Raw genomic sequence first — 21,220 nt, forward strand, 5'->3', positions numbered from 1 at the left:
AGTAAACATTTCCTGGGCTGAATACAGATCAAAACGCCTCATAAATTGATCAAATCACTTTCCCTTGGATGTGATTTGAAATAAAAGAGATAATATGAATATATTCATACACAGACTAAACAATATCCTAGCCTGATTGTAATTTTTCATCTGTCTTGCTGTTTTTTAGTTGTGTTTTGTTGTGGATGTACTTGTTTACTCTTCAGACTGACCACACAAACACAACTTATGAGTGTTGGCCTGATTCCTAACAGCTGAGTAGTAGTGGTGTCATTTCCTGTGGTTATGTGGTTGTTGTTACTTCTTTATGGCTCAGTCCTCAGTCCTGAACCATTTTTCGCCATAAAAAAAAGCCCCAAACATGGCATTCAGACTCACTGAAAACATGATCTGTCTTATCTTGCGGGGAATCCACTAGACAAAGGCCTGTGATCCATTTTGGGTTAAAGATTGCAAAACTGGCTGGCCGGTAAAATGCCTGAGTTTCCACTGTGGGAAGCCAATTAAGGAAAATACATTTTTACAGTTATACCGCAAAATATGAAACACATGTTCATGATCATAGATGCAAAACACATCGTGGTTGTGTCCCTCATAATACAGAGGGCCTTAGGTTAAACTGTGAAGATGCTAAAGCAACCATGCATGCCAAGGCACTGCTATAACACATAAAAACCCATGTAGAGGGATTACACACACAAACACCTACACATAACAGGCACGATGCCTAAAAAACAGCTTCAGTGTGTACAGTACATACACATCGCTCCCTCTCCAGCTCTCTTTCTTCTCTCCCTCTTCTCTTCTGTACCGCTGAATGCTGTAATCAATGCTAATGGGACTCAGCTGTTGGCCAGTCTAATTACCTGGAATGCAGACGGATGATCTGGGAGACAGGACTACACACACACACACAAACACACACACACACACACACACACACACAAACACACACACACACACACAAACACACACACGCATCTTTCTTTTGTGCACCTGCCACTCAAATAAAAGTGTGTATGTCACTTGTGTGTATGTTGTGTGTTCCTGTGTGTTAAAGGAATAAACACAAAGGGATCATGAGCACATGAAGCCATGTATTTGTTAAAGGTCAATAAAAACTCAGGCAAAAATTTCCATTCCTTCTCTGCGTTGGGAATTCCCAGGGAGTAGCCTGGCAGAGGAAAGTACGATATTAAATTTACGCAAAACCTATCTGGTCTTTATTCAACTCTGTTTTTTATTAACTGAATCATTCTAGTTATTTTCAACCAGGGTCATACTTTCCCATCACCTTCACCCATGCTGTTTACTTCTAACCACATTCTCAGCCATTTGACAAAGTCTGAGAGGGTGAGGTGGATGTAGTTTAAAACAATCAGTCAGGGTTGAAGCTAAAGCAAAAAAAACCTTGACTGGAAATTCAAAATCATTTATTTTAAGAGAGACTTTTTAAACACTTTCAATGGCAGAGCTATGATAGAGCAGCATGTCAAGTGCTCGGAAATTCAAAATACAGGGATGAATAACTTGTACCTTTTAGAGTTCAGATGGAGCTGATTGAAATGTTGTCCAGAATGTCAGACATCCAACAACAACACAGACTTCCTGGCTCTCACGGCAATAGTACATCCCGTCCACACATCCAATTTGTGCATATTAAAGAACATAAACCAAATGTTGAGTAGACTTTAATGTTCTTCAAATAAGAAGGATTACAACTCTCTTGTATGTCTGATAAATCTGAGGCCATGTCAGCCTGATGTCGCAGTGTCTGCCTGCTCTGGGGAGAGAGCAGGCTTCAGGGAAATCCTTGCTCTAAATGATTAATGGAGTCTGGAACCAAGGAGGGGAGTCTCTGACTCTGCAGGTACACACCCTGTTGACGCCTGTGTGAGAAATGTGTGTGTGTGTGTGTGTCAGTCTGCATTTGATGCAGTATCATCACAGTGAAGACTGTTTCATGGCAGAGACTCATTAATGATGGCAGCTACACACGCTTGCAAACATGAAAAAAAACAAAAAACATACACAAATAAAAAGAGATGTTACACAGGGCTGAGATGATCAAGGCAGGCATAAGGGAGGATGAAGGGATGGATAAGAGTTAGGAAGAGATGAGAACAATAAAACAAATTGTCAAATGTATCTGCAACATACATAGTTGTACTAATCGAAGTTAAAGCCCATATTATGCAAAAATAAAAGTTCTAGTGATACCACTGTATTTGCAACATACCATATTTACACTATATTTCTATCAGTTTTGTACAGATCTGTAAAACACTGTACAATAAACAGAATAAGACTCTAAAAACATTAATAATCAACAAGTTAAAGTAAATAGGAAGTTATGAAAAGAAAATAAATAAAGGTTAAACATACTGCTCCTGAGCAGGGGTATTTCAACAGGGACTTGACCTTACTGGAATGTTTTTATATGAAGGTAAGTTTCAGAAATAGTTTAAAAGTTTGTAATTTTGCCAGCCTGAGTTGCTCAGGAAGTGAGCTCCTCCTTTGGTAATAAGGAGTTGTAGGATCAGTTGAGCAGTTTGCAGCAGCAGCAGTTTGACCCTGCAGTTCCTTAGATGTCAACCAAATGTGAAACAGACCTTAACACTTCCAGACAGTGTGAAGAGACATAAGAATTGGTAAAATTTGCCCTTGTCTTTGAATTAGTTAAACACCAAGCAGCAGGAGTGTAAAAGTATAAACAAAATTAGATAAAAGCATGGACTAATTTTGCAAGAAATATAGTTCATCAAAATTATTTGGCTATTGTTGAAGGAAAAAAACAGTGCATCCCTCTAACTACTTGTCACAAGAAAGGTTGAAGAAAAATAATTCACTGGAAATTGTGAGCAGTCTCCTAAAGCATAAACACCCAGATTAACATGAACTGATTCTCCTGGGTGACATATAGTGGTATATCATCTGCGTAGAAACATAAAATGGATTGCGTATCTGTCTTTTATGAGGCCCAATAGCAGAATGGATACAAAATAAATTAAAAAAAACAACAAGAATTAATCCCTGAGGAAAACAACATGTAGCAGGACTGAGCTGGAGGAAGTCTCTATAATGACTTAAGGGAAACCTCTCTGAACAAGGTAGTTAGTGGACTGAAATGGAAATAGATCTGAACTGAAAAATAACAAGAGTCAGCTTTAAGGAATAAATCCTTGGTAACCTGAATGTTTCGGTGCTGCATTCCATTACTGTTGTTATCTGCATAGACATCATTCTACACTCATGAGGTGCCACTGATGTTTCTCACATTTCTGGGTCAGTTTTGTTATTTAGTGCTGCATCTTCTCATTCTCTTTGATAAATAAACATAAATGTCTTGTGTTTATTTTTTGTATTTGAGTCAACAGTAGGCAATTTTTTGTCAACAGCAGGCATCTGTTTTATGTTTCTACAGCGTCTTGCTAAAGACACCATTTTGCACAGCAGTGGTATTTCTGATTTACTGGACGGTATCTTGTAGAGAGTGTCAGAAAATGTGGGGGAGAGAGGATGAGAAACGGTCAGCTGGTCAAGAGCGAGACTCTAACCTTGTAGTCCTGGTTGCATGGTCTGCAGCCTACACTGTGACCCTGCGTACTCTAACAGATAAAAAGCAAGTTCAGCTCTGCTCCTAAAATGACTCACGTACAGTACTTCCTCTTCCATCCCTCTCCCTTCTCCTCTCACCGAACTGCTCTTTGATTGTCTGCCTGTATCAGAGCATTTCATTAAAAGAATGCAATAAACCAGAGGGCCTACTGGATTGCTGGATTATCATTGAGGAAGCACTTTCTCGGATAAGGGAAGAGAAAATTAATAAAGAAAGTTTTTAGACAAACTTATTGAATGGGTTTTTTTTTCTTTTCTAGCTTCTTTTTCCCTACTAATGGCATGTGGCTTGTCCTCAGACAAATCATTGGAAAATGAGGTTAAGAGCCACAGCTAGAGAGAAAACAAATTAAAAGGAAACTGCAAAATTAAAAAAAGTTCTGAAAAAGTGCAGGGGAGGAGTAGGTTTGTGCTCTCGGCACTACAGTGATTAAAACATAAAGCACTGGCTCAGACACAAGAATCACACTGGCTCAGAGGGAAGAAAGAGGCGCATTTGATTCTGACCAAAGTTGGAGTTTTTTCCATTGTGTCATGTTCCATACTGTACATGCATGAGCAGGAGGAAACACTGTTTGAAAACATGCATAGGAAAATAAAAAAGTAATCATGCAGCATATTGGTGATTACTGCACAAAACCCACTATGCATCTATTATATCCTGCATTTTCAAAACAATTTCTCTTAACAGTAAAAACAGATAAGTCTGTGTTAGAGTGTAAATAAGGGGCTTTAAGGCAAAGGCTACAACCTTATTCTCACCTTAACTGCATTGCAGTAAATGGCTAAAAATGAGACTGTCATGTCATTCAAGGGCATACAACACTTGCAGCACTTTTAAAAGTTATACGAGCTGGTTGAATTGCTGTATAACAGAGAGTTAAGCTGCCCATGTCCACCCACACCTTCTGCTGGCCTTGGCTGTAAAGTCCTGGAGGAGAGGAACACTGGTTTACGCTTCAATAAAAGACCTTTTTCATCAACTCTGCAGTTCTCTCTGCATCTGTGTGACTATGTGCTCTAAGCATGCATGGCCTTAGTGCAAGCAAAATAAAGGCAATAAAAAAAATCAAATTTAAATTTCCACTACAGTTTTGAGTAATTTTTCATATTTGTTACTTAACCTTGGTGAATTAAGTGAAATGTGTGATATTTGGGTTGTACTTTGCAAAAAAACACCTCTAATATGTGGCAAAGCCTCACTGTCACACCCACCTCCCAGGACTGATGATTTTTCTAAGTCAGGCCACTGAGCAGCAGCAGGAGTTGTGCGTTAAATTTGCTGAAGGACTCTAAGCTGTGGTTGTTGAAGTGCGAAGTTGAACTTCTTTTAACTCCACACATTTTCCCAGTGATTCTGAGGCCCCAAACCAGAGACCTTAAGACTCAAATCTGCATCTCTCATTTCTTATTCATCATCCAAAATAGCTGTTTTATTCACCACTGCTGATGCTCTTGTGTCTTCATCATTTTAAACACATTGTCTTACAGGGATTTGTTGGATTTAACAATGTATTGATTTAACAACAACAACTTCACATGTACTTGGTTGATTTTCACACAGTGTAATATGAGTGACTGAGCAGCCATGTCAAGGTTGGTGGATTCTCTGCCTCCAATACAAATGCGCTCACGCACACACATACACACACACATGCCTGAGCGCGCGCGTGCGCATTCTAAGTGTGTTTTGCGCTTCCACCTGATACTATTTCATCCTGATCAATGCCTTTGTCCTACAGATCCAAAGCTTGAAAGCCGTGGCCTGTTGCCATGGTTATCTCTATTTGAAACCGGAGGGATTAACCTCCAGGGGGATGGCTTGGGAGAGAGAGTAAAGGAGACAGAGAGAGGGATGAGAGAGAGAGGTGCAAAACAAGAGGGAAAAGAGGAGAGAAAAGCAAGTGCAGGTGAAAATAGAAACAGACAAAGTCAAACCAACAATAATATAGGGAAAGAGATATCGATCAAATATATAGATAAACAGATACAGACGGAGAGAGAAAGAGATCAAATCAAGCAAGACAGAAGGAGGACAAGTGGATAAAAGAGTAAAAGTAAACTGAGTGATATGCAGGGACTACAAGTGAATAAAGGTAAGGGTTGAGAGGTCAACAGGTTGCTAAGTAATTTTTGTGCACTGTCTCCTGTATGATACAATCAGTTAACAATATACAAGTCCCAGTACTTCAACAATGTACAAAATAGCTAAACACAAAAACAGAGATGTGACTGACTTTATTTATCTGACCTATAATGCCAAGTTTATTCCCTTCTTAATTTCGGGTTTGGTTTGGTTTGGCTCGGCGTGGTTTGCTTTGGCCATACAGAAACCACTGCCATATAATCCAAAACTAAATATTGGGATTCTCTCATTGGCTGCTGTTATGCTTTATTATGAAAAACAATAGAACGTAGCCACTGCCATCACACTCTCTGCACAAACAATTTAGCAAATGATCCTGTTTCTCAAACACAAGTGTGTGAGCTTGAACCCGAGCCCTCGGGTTCAAGAACAGTCTCTGTGCTATGGGAGACGCATTCAAAGCAACATGTCACAACATGAAGCGGAATTCATTTAATATGCTGGCAAAAAATAAAAGCATGTAAACTGTACCAGTTTTGCATCAGAAGGTGGCTTTTTGAAGATACAAGTTCTTTGCAGTGTGCGGACTCTCTGAAGATGTGCTTGTGGTGTGTGTTGCTGTGGTGCTCAGATGAGAGAGGAAAGATTTTCTCGCCGTCTTTAGATGTCGGGACGAGGGCACAGTGGGGCCAGCTGACAGCTTGGCGGACCAAGGTTATTTACTTTTAGAAAGGGAAAACCAGCCTGAGTCAGCAAATACTAAAGGGCAGCCACACACACACACACACACACACACAGACACACACATGCACAGACATGGACATCTAACTGTTTCATCTCTGGTACGTGCACACACTCTCACATGGATGCACCACTGACTCCACACACAGTACTTGAACACACACATACACACATACATGTACACACACACACGCACACACCGCCAAGAGGTTAAATAGACTCATTGCTGGAACACCACTGAGAAAACAGCAGCCTAATTACCATCATATCCTCCACCAAGGACACCTCATGACAGCACACTCACACTCACATTCATCTATTCATTTTACCTGTACACATCCTCCCCTCTTACAAAGCCATTAGGCTCTAACAAGGGTTCTTAAACTCTTCCAGCCCAAACTGAGCAGGTTTAGTGTCCTCCTGAGACACAGCTTGGTTAAAGCTTCATCATATAAGCACCCACCACAAACCAGCCTGTGCTCTAGTTGGTTCCCAGTAGTGCCATAACCCCAAATTGTACTTATACATATCTGATAACCAAGAACACAACACTAACCAGTCAACCGACTAATAATGACCTCATCTCAGAATACACACAGTGCGCACTGATTCATACACAGGCAGGCACGTAGACACATAAAGGGGACAGAAGCAACAATTACATATGATTTATTAAAATAGCATAAGAGCATAGACGCAGGGACCTCTACATTTAACATTCATAGGAGAAGCCAATAAGTTTTATTCACTTGCTGGACCGTGGCTGCTAATGTCCAATTCGTCCTCTCTGTCCGGAACGTGAATGTTCCTGAAAAAACATTTGCCAGTGGATGTCAACTGGATATTCAATGCTCTCGCCATAATTTCTCATTTTCATTTTCATCAGCAACCTGAAGGTAAAACTGCAAAAGCAAATATTGCACAGAATTATTACTATTTTTTATGTCACAATTATCAAGAAATTAATATTTAATTGCCTTGACTTTTAGGGTGACAATTGCTAGAAGCTATATGACTCAAATTGAGTTAAAGGATGTTCTTCATTCAGTTGGAGACGCTGACATTGTTTTGGGTGCAATAAAATTAAACAAAATGAGAATAACTGTAATTATTTAGCATCTACATTCAAGGGCTTTAAGAGCAAAAATATTACAAAATAAATAAAATACTACAAAATAAGGAGTAAAAAGGTACAGCCCTGGGGTCCTGTGCTATGTTTTCCAATGTTTTTATTATAAAGTTTGAATTAAACCTGTTTTTCTGAGTAGGATCTTAATCTGATTTACACAAGGCAAAGGTTAATCAGTATGGTTTCATCAAATATCCTTGCCAGTGGTTAGCAGACACATTCATCAGCAAGAAACATAAAGCTGACATTTTTATAATTATTTGTGAAACAGAGCAAATATTATCTCATCCAGAAATGATCCATCAAAAATGCAGTCATTTCATATTGATTTATAATCTTCAGATTTTAGGGTACAACAGCAGACGCTGATTTATTTATTTCCTTTAAATAATTTAACATTACATTCTTCAGGGTAGCTGTTACAATAGTGTATCTGGGTGTACTTAAATAAAAAAAGATATTTAACCCTAGTGATATCAAGTCATGCAAATAGTTTCTGTTTCACCGTCTATTCTTAGGTTTTGAGATATCTGTTACGAAACATTGCTGCCACCCACCACACATGCAAGTGATGGAGTTTCCTTTGCACTGCTACTTTCATTGAAAACAATGTCATTCAGAATAATCAGCTGACCTCACTGTGCAGTTTTCATTAGAAGTGGTGCATGTGTGTTCAATTTTTGGTGGGCTTACTATAAACCATTTGAAACTCACTCACTCTAGTTCAAGTACAAACTATATAACTATCTTGCAGAAAAAAGTAAAAGAACACAGAGCTAAAGGTACATTCGCTGCTGAATTATAAAGTGCCGCTTTTTGCTTGATTTTTGAGTTTAAAAACAGTTCACCTCTTTTTTTCTGCAGAGGTGTACACATGCATGCAAATCTCTGGTAAATTTTATATGAAGCAGCAGGAATTGAAGGTGTCTCACTCCAGCGTCAATGAGATTTTCTGTGCGTTCCTGTTTGGATCAACAAAGACAAATGACCCTGACGAAGTCGGTGGAGAAACGTTTCAAGAGGAAGAAGTGAAACGGGGATGTGTGAGTGAAAGAAAATGAAAGAAAGACAAGTGAAGAGGTAGAGAAGACCGACAGACGGGCACAGCTAGAGAAAAAGCCTCATTGGTTTTCAGTGAGCATGTGCAGACTCAGACGCACTAAAAGGTTACAGCATTTGATTTGTGATATTCTGCTCTCTCTCTCTCTCTCTCTGTCTGGAGGAGCAGTTTGGCTACTGCTGTCCACAAAGTTTGATCGATGGCTGAATTATGCCATTGGATTGTGAATCTCGCCGACTCTGCTGTCTGCCCAATGACAAACAACAAACATGCCTGGCCGCCAATAACAATGAGAGATGTTAGGGCTGAGCAGCCTATCAGAAAACAGACTTAATGGTGTCCCCATAAAATAAGGACATTTCAGTCAGCTTCTCCTATCACCATTAATATACTTCATTCATATGTATTCCTCAGAGTGTGTAATGCAGCACCGCCCTTTTCTTCCTCAAACCCTCCTTTTCCTCTGGCCCTTTATTTCCCTCCTGTTCTTCCTCCTTCTCCTTGATCACTCTGCATTCCTCCCTCTCAGATTTCAGGCTGCCCACTCCATATTCACTCCATCTCTCTCTATCCTACCTCACTACAGCTCGGGCTTCCCACTCCCTCCCTCCATCAATCTCTCATATGCACCCTCCCTCGCTCCAGCGGCCCACTCAAAGGCTAATTCCACAGAGGGAGAGAATGTGAGGAGAGGCATTTTATAGTGTTTTCCAGTTATCTCTGTCCTTATAGAGCTGTTCTCAACCCAGCTCCATCAAACCGAGCACCACCCCCACTCTCTAGCTGCCTACTCTATTCGTCCTCTGTTCATGGCAATATTTCCCTCACTCCTCTTTGTTTTCCATCCTCTTGGGGGTGATGCCGGGGTGATACTAAATCTGAAGGGTTTCATTCCTAAATGAGGCACTCGCCAGTTGAAAAACACCTTGCTCTTACAAAATGAGGCCTGATATAAGCTGGAGACCCATTATCTCATTTTCTTCTAAAATAATAGCATTTTAAATGTTATCGTTGTAGCCGATTGCTTTGTGCTGTCGAAATATGAAGCAATAAAGATGTAATTCTTTTATTCACCATCAAATTAGATTCTTAATTTGTTTTGGAGTCTATTATTAACTCACTCTGGGTGTGTTACTGTGCATTTGATTGGAAAAACTTTAGTTTAAATCTATTTTCACACTACAGTACGTTGTATTGCTGTTAGCAGACACAAAACTAACATCAGCCCGAGGGAGACCACATCTTATTACATTGCCACCACTTAGGCATGTGTTTCATTTGATTTAATTAATGGTAACTTAATAACATACTGAGTGTCATTGTATACACAGACTAATATATTGTCTTGTGTCTTTTAACTAACTGTGTCAAAGTATGTAATTATATTTTATTTGTGTATGACTCCATATGATGACATCATGATCCATATGCCAGTTTCCTGTTGTAGTATTTATACTGTGGAACAAATGAATACATCTGATCCCAGAACTGCTATACTCTTGAAAAAAAGAGAGATTTCATTACAGTATAACTCTATTAGTGACTGCCATCCTCAAGGTAGCTGTTAAATTGCAGGTCTTCATGACGCATCAAAAATCTCTGAAAGTCTAAAAACAAATTTTCAAAGCTTTTCTCTCTGATTCCAAAATCCAGTTTTGGAGCTCTTGGGACATTTTCTTTCAGAGTGCAGCCATCAAAACTTAACCACCACCTAGTTTTCTCTGCACTGTTTCTGCACTCAGCCATGATGCAGGAAGCTGCAGAATTCATAGTGTGTTGATCTCTGGTGTCCACAGAGAAATACACACACTATCGGATATAAAGCTGAAAATCTGCGACTTAAATTAACAGCCAGCCTTTTCATATATGTAAAAAATGTTTCTTCTGTTCATCTCTGTAATCAGCTGATTAAAGATTCAATCACATGACAGTTCACTTTTGTTCCTAAACAGCAGGTTTTGGGTAGACTATTTCTAAGACCCAGAGACAGAGGACTTAAAGAAACTAAAACTTCATGAACACAAAGGCATTCACAATCTCTCCTGTGCTCTCCATGTGACTGCTCTTTACTTCTGTGTGAACCACTTTTGCCTGTCTGCTCTGGCAAACTTCATCGTCTCAGAAAAGGCACAACTCCTGTTTCAGGCACTAAAATGATCATTTCTAATAAACACATTGCATCAATTATTTATGAGTGGGGACCCTTTGGATGCATGGCTCTTGGCTGCGTATCACTTAAGCTACAATATGTTGCTCCAGGCTGGATACACACAACAAGGTCTCCCAAACATCGAGCTGATATCCTAGAAAACAGCAGACCACAGAAAGAGAGAGAAAAACTAATGTATGATAAACACTGGAGGAATCTTCACCTTATGTTTGTGGATTTGTGTAGGATGGCTAAATTGTAAATTAACTGCAAAAAAATATTATAGGCCTCTTATAGCATGGATTCAAGGCAGGGTATTGGGCATATAATACGCACTGTAATAAGCAGTGACAGACGCACTTAAAGAAAGCGGTCTAAAAAGACTTGTTGGGTAATGTACCAGTGTTTCCTGTTGGATGTTGGTGTTGCTACAAAAAAAAAAACAAAACAAAAAAAAAAAACTTGTAGCCAGAAACTCATTAGAAAAATACTTTTATCACACAAGGACTTGCAACCATTTATTAAGATTTCAATCCTGGTTACAATATAATATTGTATCAATGATTGTTGTGTACATGCAATCCCTTTTTTTTTTAATGGTATAATACACAAGCTATTGCACAAAAATAAACAAACTGCTAAGTATCACAAGATATTATTATGATTACTGTTATGATGAGAAATATCTTCTCATCAGTGATGCCACAGAGGCACGTTAATCTCCCAAAAACCCATATTTATCTTCATTTTCTTCTCCATCTCTCTGCCTCTCACACGTTCTTCCTCCCATCCACGTCCATCTCTTCCTTTCCTTTTCTCACTTATCCACTTAACTCCTCCATCTTTCTCCCAACCATCTCCCTCCACACAAACTGACACAAAAAAGACACACACAAGTGCACACAGACTGCACACAGACACACAACCCAGGGCCGGTAATGCAGGGTTAATAAGATTGGAGAGCAGCTGATGGTTGTGCACATTCAGGCCAGATTACATTTAATTCGATTGGGTTTCACTCACTAGGCTCCCTCCCACTCCTCTCTTCTCTCTCCCTTTCTTTGCTCCTTCTCCTCATTGTCCTCCTCTTGCTTTTGTTGGACCAGAGGTGGTCCGGCCTCACAAAAAGACACAGGTTTGCACAGATGGATACAATATGTGCACACACATATTCAGCTTTCATTTAGGAGCTCACCATGAATACACATGCACACATGCACACACACACACACACACACACACACACATACACGTCCCTGGCCACTCTGCTGTCCTCCACTTTTATGTGATTCATTATTTGTATTTTACAAAGTCAACTCTGCCTTGAACCAGACGCAGGGATGAAGCTCTTGGGGAAGAAAGCGACATTATAATTAATCAAATGTCTAATCTAAAATAGATTTTTAAAGAAATTTTTTTTAAAAGTGCATGTATATGCGTATGTGTGTGTGTGTGTGTATGCGGGACTACTGTAAAATAATGAGGAGGCAATCCCAAGAAATTGTCTATGGCAAGACAGTCTGACAACATAGTTTGTGGTCTCATCTGACATGGTATTTGGTGGGATTGGTGTCCTGCATCGCAAAGCTCCTGCTGTTGTAGCCCGTCCACCTCAAGGTTGGACGTGCTGTGCATTCTGAGATGCTTCTCTGCTCGCCACAGTGGTAAAGAGTGGTTATCTGAGTTACTGTTAGCCTTTCTGTCAGCTCCAACCAGGCTGGCCATTCTCCTCTGGCCTCTCTCATCAACAAGAGGTTTCTGTTCTGTTCACTGGAAGTTTTTTTTTTAGTTCTGAGTTAAGTCTAGAGAGTGTTGAGATCACATTTTTTCCTCATTCTGATGGTTAATGTGACCATTAATTAAAGCTCCTGACATGTATCTGCATGATTTTTATTTTTTAGGATAATTTGCTTGAGTAAACAGCTTTTCCTAATAAAGTGCTTGGTGAGGATACATTTGCAGTGTTTGTCTTGACTGGTTTCTTTTGTGATTCGAGCACCCCCTACATTGCCCGATGACTATGTGTGTTACTCCTTGCTGTGAGTTAAATCACAGGGTAACAAGCAGACTGCTGAGGTAATGCTAATGCTAGCCAGACGTTCTCCTTCTCTCTTATAATGTGAGATAAACAACACTACTTGTAAGTTTTCTCTGCTGCTGAGTGATTGCCGTTTGACAAGAGCGTTGCGTTTACAAGACAATAGGTTCAAGAAGGCTCTCTGAGCAGCGCTACGTCTTCAGGGCAGATTGGAGGCTACAGTGAGTCGCTAACGAGACAGGCCAGCGTTAGCAGGTTAGTGTGGTAACTTCAGTAAAAGAAAATATGTGAAAGAAATGAAAGTTAACATTGGCATTGCTTTCCACTGCTGGAAACAGCTCTTGGTGAGTAAAGGAACGAAGTTTGATGCTGAACTCGCAATGTTTCTTTGAGACTAGTAAGTAAACAGCTGTTCATGCTAACGCTGGCTATGTAGCAATAGCAAAACCTACAAATAGCTCCTTTAATAAAGGTAAAAAAGACATGAACAAAAAAATAACGCCTAGCGTTTATGTTAACAAGTTAGACTACCTAGCCTTTCCTTTCTGAGTGTACACACTAGAGTAGGGGTCCCCAAACTTTTTCCTGTGAGGGCCACATAACTTTTCCCTTCTCTGATGGGGGCCGGGGTCAGTTTGTAACAGAAAAAGTGTGACGATCGCAGGGGTGTCTAAACGTAAACATTTATTGTTTTCCAGAAAGCAACACATAACCAAATATTAATAACCCTTTCCGGGATCTTCACAGATAAAAAGTCAGGAAATAAATAACACTATTTGTGAAATAAATAATAACCAAATAACCCTCTTTGGGTTCTTCACAGAAAAAAAGTCCATTGAACATTAACTTTCTGTTGTGCCGTGTCGGCACAGATTGTATTCTTTGAATACCGCCACCGCCTCTTGACAGATGAGACAAACAGCCTTTTCTTTGCATTGAACAAAAAAATAATCGTTTGACCACTGCAGGTTAAATACCTTGCATTCTGAATCAATTTTTCTCTTACCTAACCTTTTCGCCATTATTCCGTTCTATTTGACAGGGGCTAGTCTAGGATTCGCGTGGCCAGACTGAAAAGAAATCATAATGCATCTCTGGTATTGTTCAGGGGGCCGGGCCAAATGTGGAGGCGGGCCGTATCCGGCCCGCTGGCCTTAGTTTGGGGACCACTGCACTAGAGAGTCAACATTTGTGTTGTATACACTTGAACATTTATACAAAATAACAATAAAACAGAAGCGCAGCACAGCAGATGATATCACACCCTAACAATGCTGGCTGTTCCCACAAGCATATCCAAGAACTGGTTTATCCTCTTTTGAAAAACTGAAAAATTATTACCATAGCTACAGTATCCTTATAATTTATTGTATATTTCCTTCCTGAATCCAGTTTGCCCTTAATCATTTCCAGCTGTCCAAAGACAAGCTTCAAGAGTCAACAAGTTGGCAGACGCAGAGCTAAGCAATACATCTTCTTATTCACTACAAATCAAATTATTAATTCTATTTTATTTTCTGTACTTAGGTCTCAAATAAGATTGATGATCAATATTTACATTGAGAATGTAAATAAGATCTCAAACTCCATGTGATATAAATGTCGTCCCATTTTCAAACAATGCTTTTCTGTCTCAGAGTTTGCTTTAGAAAAAGGGTGCTACCAAATTTCACAATATGTATACTGCTTTGTGAAAGTATAGTGTATTATATATGCAAAATGAGGTAAGGTATAAAAAAGAAAAAAAAGAAATATACAGAAAAACAAAAAGGCAACAATATTATTTGAATAACTGCGGTGAAAGATGAAGATAGGGGTAAACAGCAGGTGAAAGTTTCAGGAAACAAAAGACGAGAGTGATAGACACACAGGGTGAGATAGAGAGCGATGCCCATGTCTCCCTGTCTATGTGTTTTTTGTCCCTGTTCATCTTTTTTTATATCTGCGTCTGCTCTGTTGTCCTCCTCTTCCCATCACTAACCTCAGCTGTCAGACACACACATGGAGCATACAGGCATATACAGGCAGAGCACACACACATGCACACAGGGGAGAAGGTGAGCACACTGGATACATCAGTAAACACAGTGAAGAGAACATCAGGCACCTGGCTTCTATCTGACACACATGCAAGAGGATGAAGAAAGAAAGAAAGAAAGAACACAACTCCAAGAGTTGGGGCTGATGAATGACAGTCATACAATCAGAGTTTATCTGTGTATGTGTGTGTCCTCTCCCGCTTTTTCATCACAACAAGCCTTCGTCTCTCAACCCACACAGACCCCCCCTCCTCTCGCTCTCTCTCTCTCTCTCTTTCACTCTCTGTCCTCACTCAACCCTGTAACTAATGACTCTGGAGGAGGCAAACACACACCCACACGCACAAATAAACACTCAAACACATACAGAGAGGATGAGGTGAGAAAAAAACAGGACAGGAGTGAGGATGAAACGTTGTGGGTGGGGGGGGGGGGGGGGGGGGGGGGGGGGTCAGATGAAGAGAAGAGAAGAGAAGAGAAGGGGGTAAAAAAAAAGAAAAAAGAGACAGAGAAGTGGAGAGAAAGGCAGGAGGTGCCAAGGACAAAGTGGAGGGGAGATGAAGAAAAAGAGAGAAGAAAGGAGGGAGGTGTGAAGTGTCACTGCCAGTGGTACCATCTCTCTAATTAGCATAGTGACCTTGGTCCTCTGTAACTGTTATTGCACACACACACACACACAAACACTGCCCAGTGTTCATATGCATAGTGTGTGTTTTGTGTTTGCATATAAAGAAGTGCCCGATATACATTCTAATGCACAATATTTTTCTATTGCTAAATGCTTTTATTTAGGAGATCAATCTTTTGTAATGACAAGATATCACATACATTTCACACACACACACACACACACACACACACACACACAAACATATTCTGCTTTTTGGCAAGGGCTGTATGTACCTGCTTTATGTCGATGCGGGATTCACAGGCACAAACAGAAGCATATAGAAAACAAAGAAAAGGACACACACGCCCTCATCACATGGCTGTGTAAACTAAATTACTCAAGCTGTGCTCTGTGACTCAACACTAAAAAAGCTAAAGAAACTAAAAATATATTAAAAACACAGTATTTCTATAGGTGAAACAAGCGATGTCATTAAAAAAAATACTACTGTTTTCAGTGTAACAGGGAGTTTAAGGGGAAGGATGACTTAAAGACAAGAGAGAAAGTGAGAAAGAGGCAGGGAGCGAGGGAAAAATGAACTGTGAGAGAGCAGGCAAAAGAGAGGGGGAGTACAGCTGTAGCAGTAATCATCTTCCAGGTCAACAGTAATTACCGAGAAGACTGAGGAAGTGAGTGTAGGACACACAGTTTCTTCTCTCTTCACATCTTGGCTCGCTGTATTTTCCTCGTCTCATTTATTTTCGCAACCAAAACATGCACCTATCACAGAGTGGATGTCGGTGTGAGCTGAAGGGTTTAATGGATAAAGGTTTCTCACAGTCAGTACAATTATGTACACACAAACAGTCTAATCTTTCTTTCAGATGTGATTTAATTAATTTATAGGTAATGTCAGGAATTTGCTCTAATCATGGTAAACACTGAGGTTGAATGTTCACACCTCTTACACTGTGAGATATACAGCTGCTGCTGACTCTCCTGCTGATGTTTTAAGCTATTTTAAAATTCTTGCCCTGAGTTTAGCACATACCACCCACATCCCTCACTTGATGTGCAACACAGTCATGTATATAACTCATGTTTCTATTGAATTTTAACTTTATTGACTGTGTTGACCTGCTTTCCACTCACACCTTAAACGCTGACTGTATAGAAACATTTTTCACACCCATTTTCACTCTATTCAGGCTGATTTTAGTGAAGCCTTTTAATGAGTTGTGTCTCTTATTTTAAGATAATAATAGCAGTCTTTGTGAGAGAGTGAGGCTACATCCACACTCCTATGTAAAACGATCTCCATCCAGACAACCGTTTTAGCTCCGTATCAGTAGCGATCTACGTCCATACTAACACACCTGAAAACACATATGTACATGACCATTCATATACACTGGGTATACAATTGCCGGTGTAAACAGGAAGCAGATCGTCTACTCTCAGTTGTACTCAGCTGATTAGTTGCAGAAAATACTGGTCAAGGCTGATAAGATCCAATCAGGGGGCAACCGGGTGTGTCTATGTCATCGTTTCCAAATGAAAAGTGTGGACGTAGCCTGAGAACAACTGTAGTGTTAATTCTGCTCAGATAATATTCTTTTTAATTGTGAATGTAAAGAACTGGAGAGATTGTGGAAATATCACAGGCTCCACGTCCACTATATCCACCTGATGGAATTACAATTTTCCGATTAAAAAAGTGAGAGCTTATCTGAAACCTCTGATAAAACTGTCTCTGATGTTTTCTCTGCTATTTGTTACTGCACAGATGTATGTATTATTTTGTCAGTAAGGGTAAGGATATAGTACCTCTTGTCAGAACCAGTTCACTGTCCAACAGATAAGTGCTACTTAAAAAATAAACAGCTTTCACTTGTGTCTAATGAGTTACTATAAGATATTCACACAATACCACCTTTAGTTTGCTACTTCTGTAGTGGTGCCATTCAACATTTGTAGGCTTCCTGGCAACCCAAGGTAACGTTACAAGGCAAGGAAATGAAGATGTAGAACATATATGTATTTACTTTCATATTTTTATGTACAATGTATGTTGCAAATATATGAAGGCTATGTGAGTTTTAGCATTTTAATAGAGGTAGAAGTAAGAAAAATGTATTGAAAGCATCATCTTTATCCAGCACCATGAACCACTATCCCTCATTGCATGTTACTTATATCATTGTATTAATACCAAGTCTGCTTCATTTGATTTAACTTCAATGTTTCTCAAAGTTATGTACAATTTGGATATTTAAAGTTAAAGGAGCTATTGGTAGGTTTTTCTGTTGCTACATAGCCAATGCCAGCATTACCAGTCTGGAAGAAGTATTGTGAGTTCAGCATCATTCCTTCATTTGTCTGTCTCCAGCAGTGGAAAGCAACCATCTTGTTTTGTTTCTTTTTCACTTCTTTTTTTCTACTGAAGTTAGCACGCTAACCAGCTACCCCTGGCTAGGTTGGCCTGTCTCATCACTTTCAAATACTGAGTCAATGTAGCATGCACTCTGCCCAAAGAAGTAATGCTGCTCAGAGAGCGTATTATGTATTCTATTGTATTGTAAACACAATGATGGCTGGAGCTCTAGAAAAGACTGGTAAGTTAATGCTAACGTTGGCTACGTAGGAATAACAAAACCTAGAAATAGCTCTTTTAAGCATATTGCATGCTTAGCTGAATGTATCGCTGTAGATTAGATCCCATGAAGACATGTTTTGCCCAGCGTTTCAGTCCACCACAGGCTCAGTGGTGATGTTCAATGTGAGATCAGTACAGCATTATGCAAACCTCCACTCCCTATAAAATAACCAATATTCTCCTCTCTTGAATGTTTCATCTCCCTTTCACAAAGGCTAATCACCTCCCTTTTCCCTCTCTACGTCCTCCTCCCTGCTCTCTTAGAGGTAAAGCTTTCAGCTCTCTTGTTCTAGATAAGAACAAGAACAAAGGGTTCTGTCCCAGCTAACCTACAAACATCAGTGTGCTCTGAGAAAGATGTAAGAACTAGCATGGCTTGAGTTTTCACTCTGAAAAATTTGTCTCTGTCAGTCTAATTGGTACTGAATGCATTAAAACCAAGATTTTGTCAAACACCAATTAAGCTGCTCATCTTACAAAATGTTAAAGGCTCGTGCTGGAAATCCAACATCAGTGAGACTGATTTTCTCAATGCACCCTGATTCAGGAAAGTTAGCCAGGACATCAGCAGCTCTGTGCATAATTAGTTCATGAAACAGTAAGAAGGCTGTGTAATTTCATTTGGAATTGACTCCTTGCCCTCTATTCCATCCCCCCGGAAAACTCAATCTCCAAGGAGTTGAGGGTTCTTCGCTCTTTAATAACAGCTAAACACATCAACATTGCTCTTCCAAATGCCCCCCCAAGCCGTTAGGAACAAAATAAGAGATGGAAGTATAATGAAAAGAGGTTTAATAGAAGAGCAAGGCAAAGGTGGCTCAGAGGCTTGCTGCTGTTTAATTCAATGGGATGCTCCTGGTGCCTGAAGACTGGCCCATTTTAATTGCACTCCTCTCTCATTTATAAGAGGAAGCATGCAGCGATACAGTCTTAATGAATCTGAAAGCAAGGCAGGCTATTCAGTGTCTTTCTCTCACATGTATAGAAGTATAATGTGATTGTGCTGGTTAAGCCCACATGTTTTGGCACAGCATTGTTGTCCACAACTGCCAGCCACACACACACACACACACACACACACACACACACACACAAGCAGCAGTGTAACCTGTGTGCTCTCTTTGAGAGAAAAGAGAGACAGGTGTATGGGCTTATCTATAATGATGTGATTCATGTTAATGAATACATGTAAAACTGATTTAATGCTGACAGCCCCTTTTTCTTGTGCTCTCTGTCCTTCACACAGGCATCTTCATGTGTGCACGCACACATACACATACACACACACACACACTTAACTACAAACACAAACATGAATGATTATTGCATTTTGAGAAGAAAATGTAGAACAATACAAGAGAAACTAGGAATAAAAAAAGAGAGTGTTGGGGAAGGAGGTCAGCTCTGTTGTCTAAATCATCTGCTCCATCCTTTCTCCCATGTTTTCAAGGATTTGATCAATAATCTCATCATGACCATAGTCATTAATCAATATATGGGCTCAATCAATAATTTAATCATTGACTGAATCAAAGCTGCAGCTATCTGACATCAGTCAATGTAATAGAATAAGTGACATACAGCAAATCTAGTTATTAACTGTATTTTTGTCACTATTATGATTATTATGACCCTAAATAACATCAACCATCATCAAAGCCTTCATCATCATCATCACCACCAACACCATCTGCTTAAGTCCAGGGTTTACAGCCAATGACCGAGTCCACCTGGACTATACAGCACAGAGAGAAAGCCAGACACCTCAGTAAAAACAAGTAAAGCAGACCAGAGAGTGAAGGGCGGGGTGAGGCTTACCTTCGCCATCTGTGCCTGGACTCCACTGGCTTTGAGCGAGGCCACAGCCTTCTGGGCTGCTGCAGGGCTGTCAAAGTCCACGAAGCCATAGCCTGTAAACATACACGACAGTGGCAACACAGAGGTAAGGAGGAGTAGAGTGAGGATAAAAGGATAAAAAGATAAAGAATAAAAGGAATATCAGTTAATGTTGGTCTTAATACGACTGAGCAAAACCAGCCAGCGTTCATTTCTGTCAGAAATTCAAGCCTGTGTCTTGTTTTCAGCACTGCATTAATCCAATAAATGTGTCAAAATCAAGTCAGGTCATGCATTTAATGAAAGATGCAGGTTCCTCCATTAAATGTGTTTTAGCACAGAGCTGTACAGTAACTAACAGTAACTCTTGCTTATGATCCAAAAGATCTCATAATGTCGGCACCAGCTCTTTATTACAGCTCTCTGTACTAGAATTATGACCATGATCTCTAATGACTCCGATGACTCTCTCCCCGTAGGCTATTTCATAATGACGTTGCTCCATTGCTTTGTCTGTAGATGTACACATATTCTATACCGTGTGTATACTGACTCAATGTCGAATGAATCCTTGGGTTTTACATGTAAAATCTACTGCCTTCCTGTTGTCTGACATTTAGTACCCCACTGCCTTGCAGGTGAGCTCACTTCGTCCCTGTACTACTCTAAATCTGTCATTACACATGGTGCTCCTATAGTAGTGGTCAGTGTTGTATGGCTCTGCACCGGTGACAGCCTGAAAAATTCTCTGCATTTAAGGCAGCGATTAAAGTCATCCAGAGTCTGGTGTGAAGAAATAAAGACGCACAGATGATGTACCCCAGTCGATTTTATTGCAAAGAGGTCTGCATCATTTTGTGTGTGTTCCTGTGTGTGTATGTGAACAGTGTATCTGTCAAATTGTAGGTTCTGCAGGGATCTGGTTTGGGCCCTACAGGAAGCACTGAAGGACAAAATGTCTGAACACACACATATCAATCTGTGTTTTAGAAATACGCCCTGTTTTACTGGGTCACATGGGTGGGGCTGGAAAGAGATGTCAAAGAGGCACAAAAAAGCAAAGAGGACACAGCCCGTCTGCTGCGTGGATGACAGTTTGCATGCAAGGTAGTTTGGTATTATGCGAACAAAACCGCAAGACTGTTGCAAGAGTAGTTCTGACAGTGTGTGTGTGTGTGTGTGTGTGTGTGTGTGTGTGTGTGTGTGTGTATAAGAGAGACTAATAAAAGAGAGATATTGACACACATGCATTAAGCCG

The 21,220-nt window shown here is 40.0% G+C and overlaps 1 protein-coding gene across 4 annotated transcripts in view; it reads right to left on the minus strand.

Annotated features, from left to right (window-relative positions):
• LOC139612995 (RNA-binding motif, single-stranded-interacting protein 3-like) overlaps window positions 1–21,220 on the minus strand; it is a 110,029-nt gene that overhangs the window by 41,060 nt on the left and 47,749 nt on the right. For all 4 annotated transcript variants that reach the window (XM_071469214.1, XM_071469217.1, XM_071469218.1 and 1 more), the window contains exon 4: window positions 19,945–20,036. In XM_071469214.1, coding sequence (XP_071325315.1) covers window positions 19,945–20,036 — 92 coding nt within the window. The remainder of the gene's footprint in view (window positions 1–19,944; window positions 20,037–21,220) is intronic.

The sequence above is a fragment of the Trachinotus anak genome, unplaced genomic scaffold (genome assembly GCF_046630095.1).
Source record: "Trachinotus anak isolate AG129_WGS33_773 ecotype Australia unplaced genomic scaffold, CSIRO_AGI_Tana_v1 ptg000032l, whole genome shotgun sequence".
In the NCBI taxonomy this organism is placed as follows: domain Eukaryota; kingdom Metazoa; phylum Chordata; class Actinopteri; order Carangiformes; family Carangidae; genus Trachinotus; species Trachinotus anak.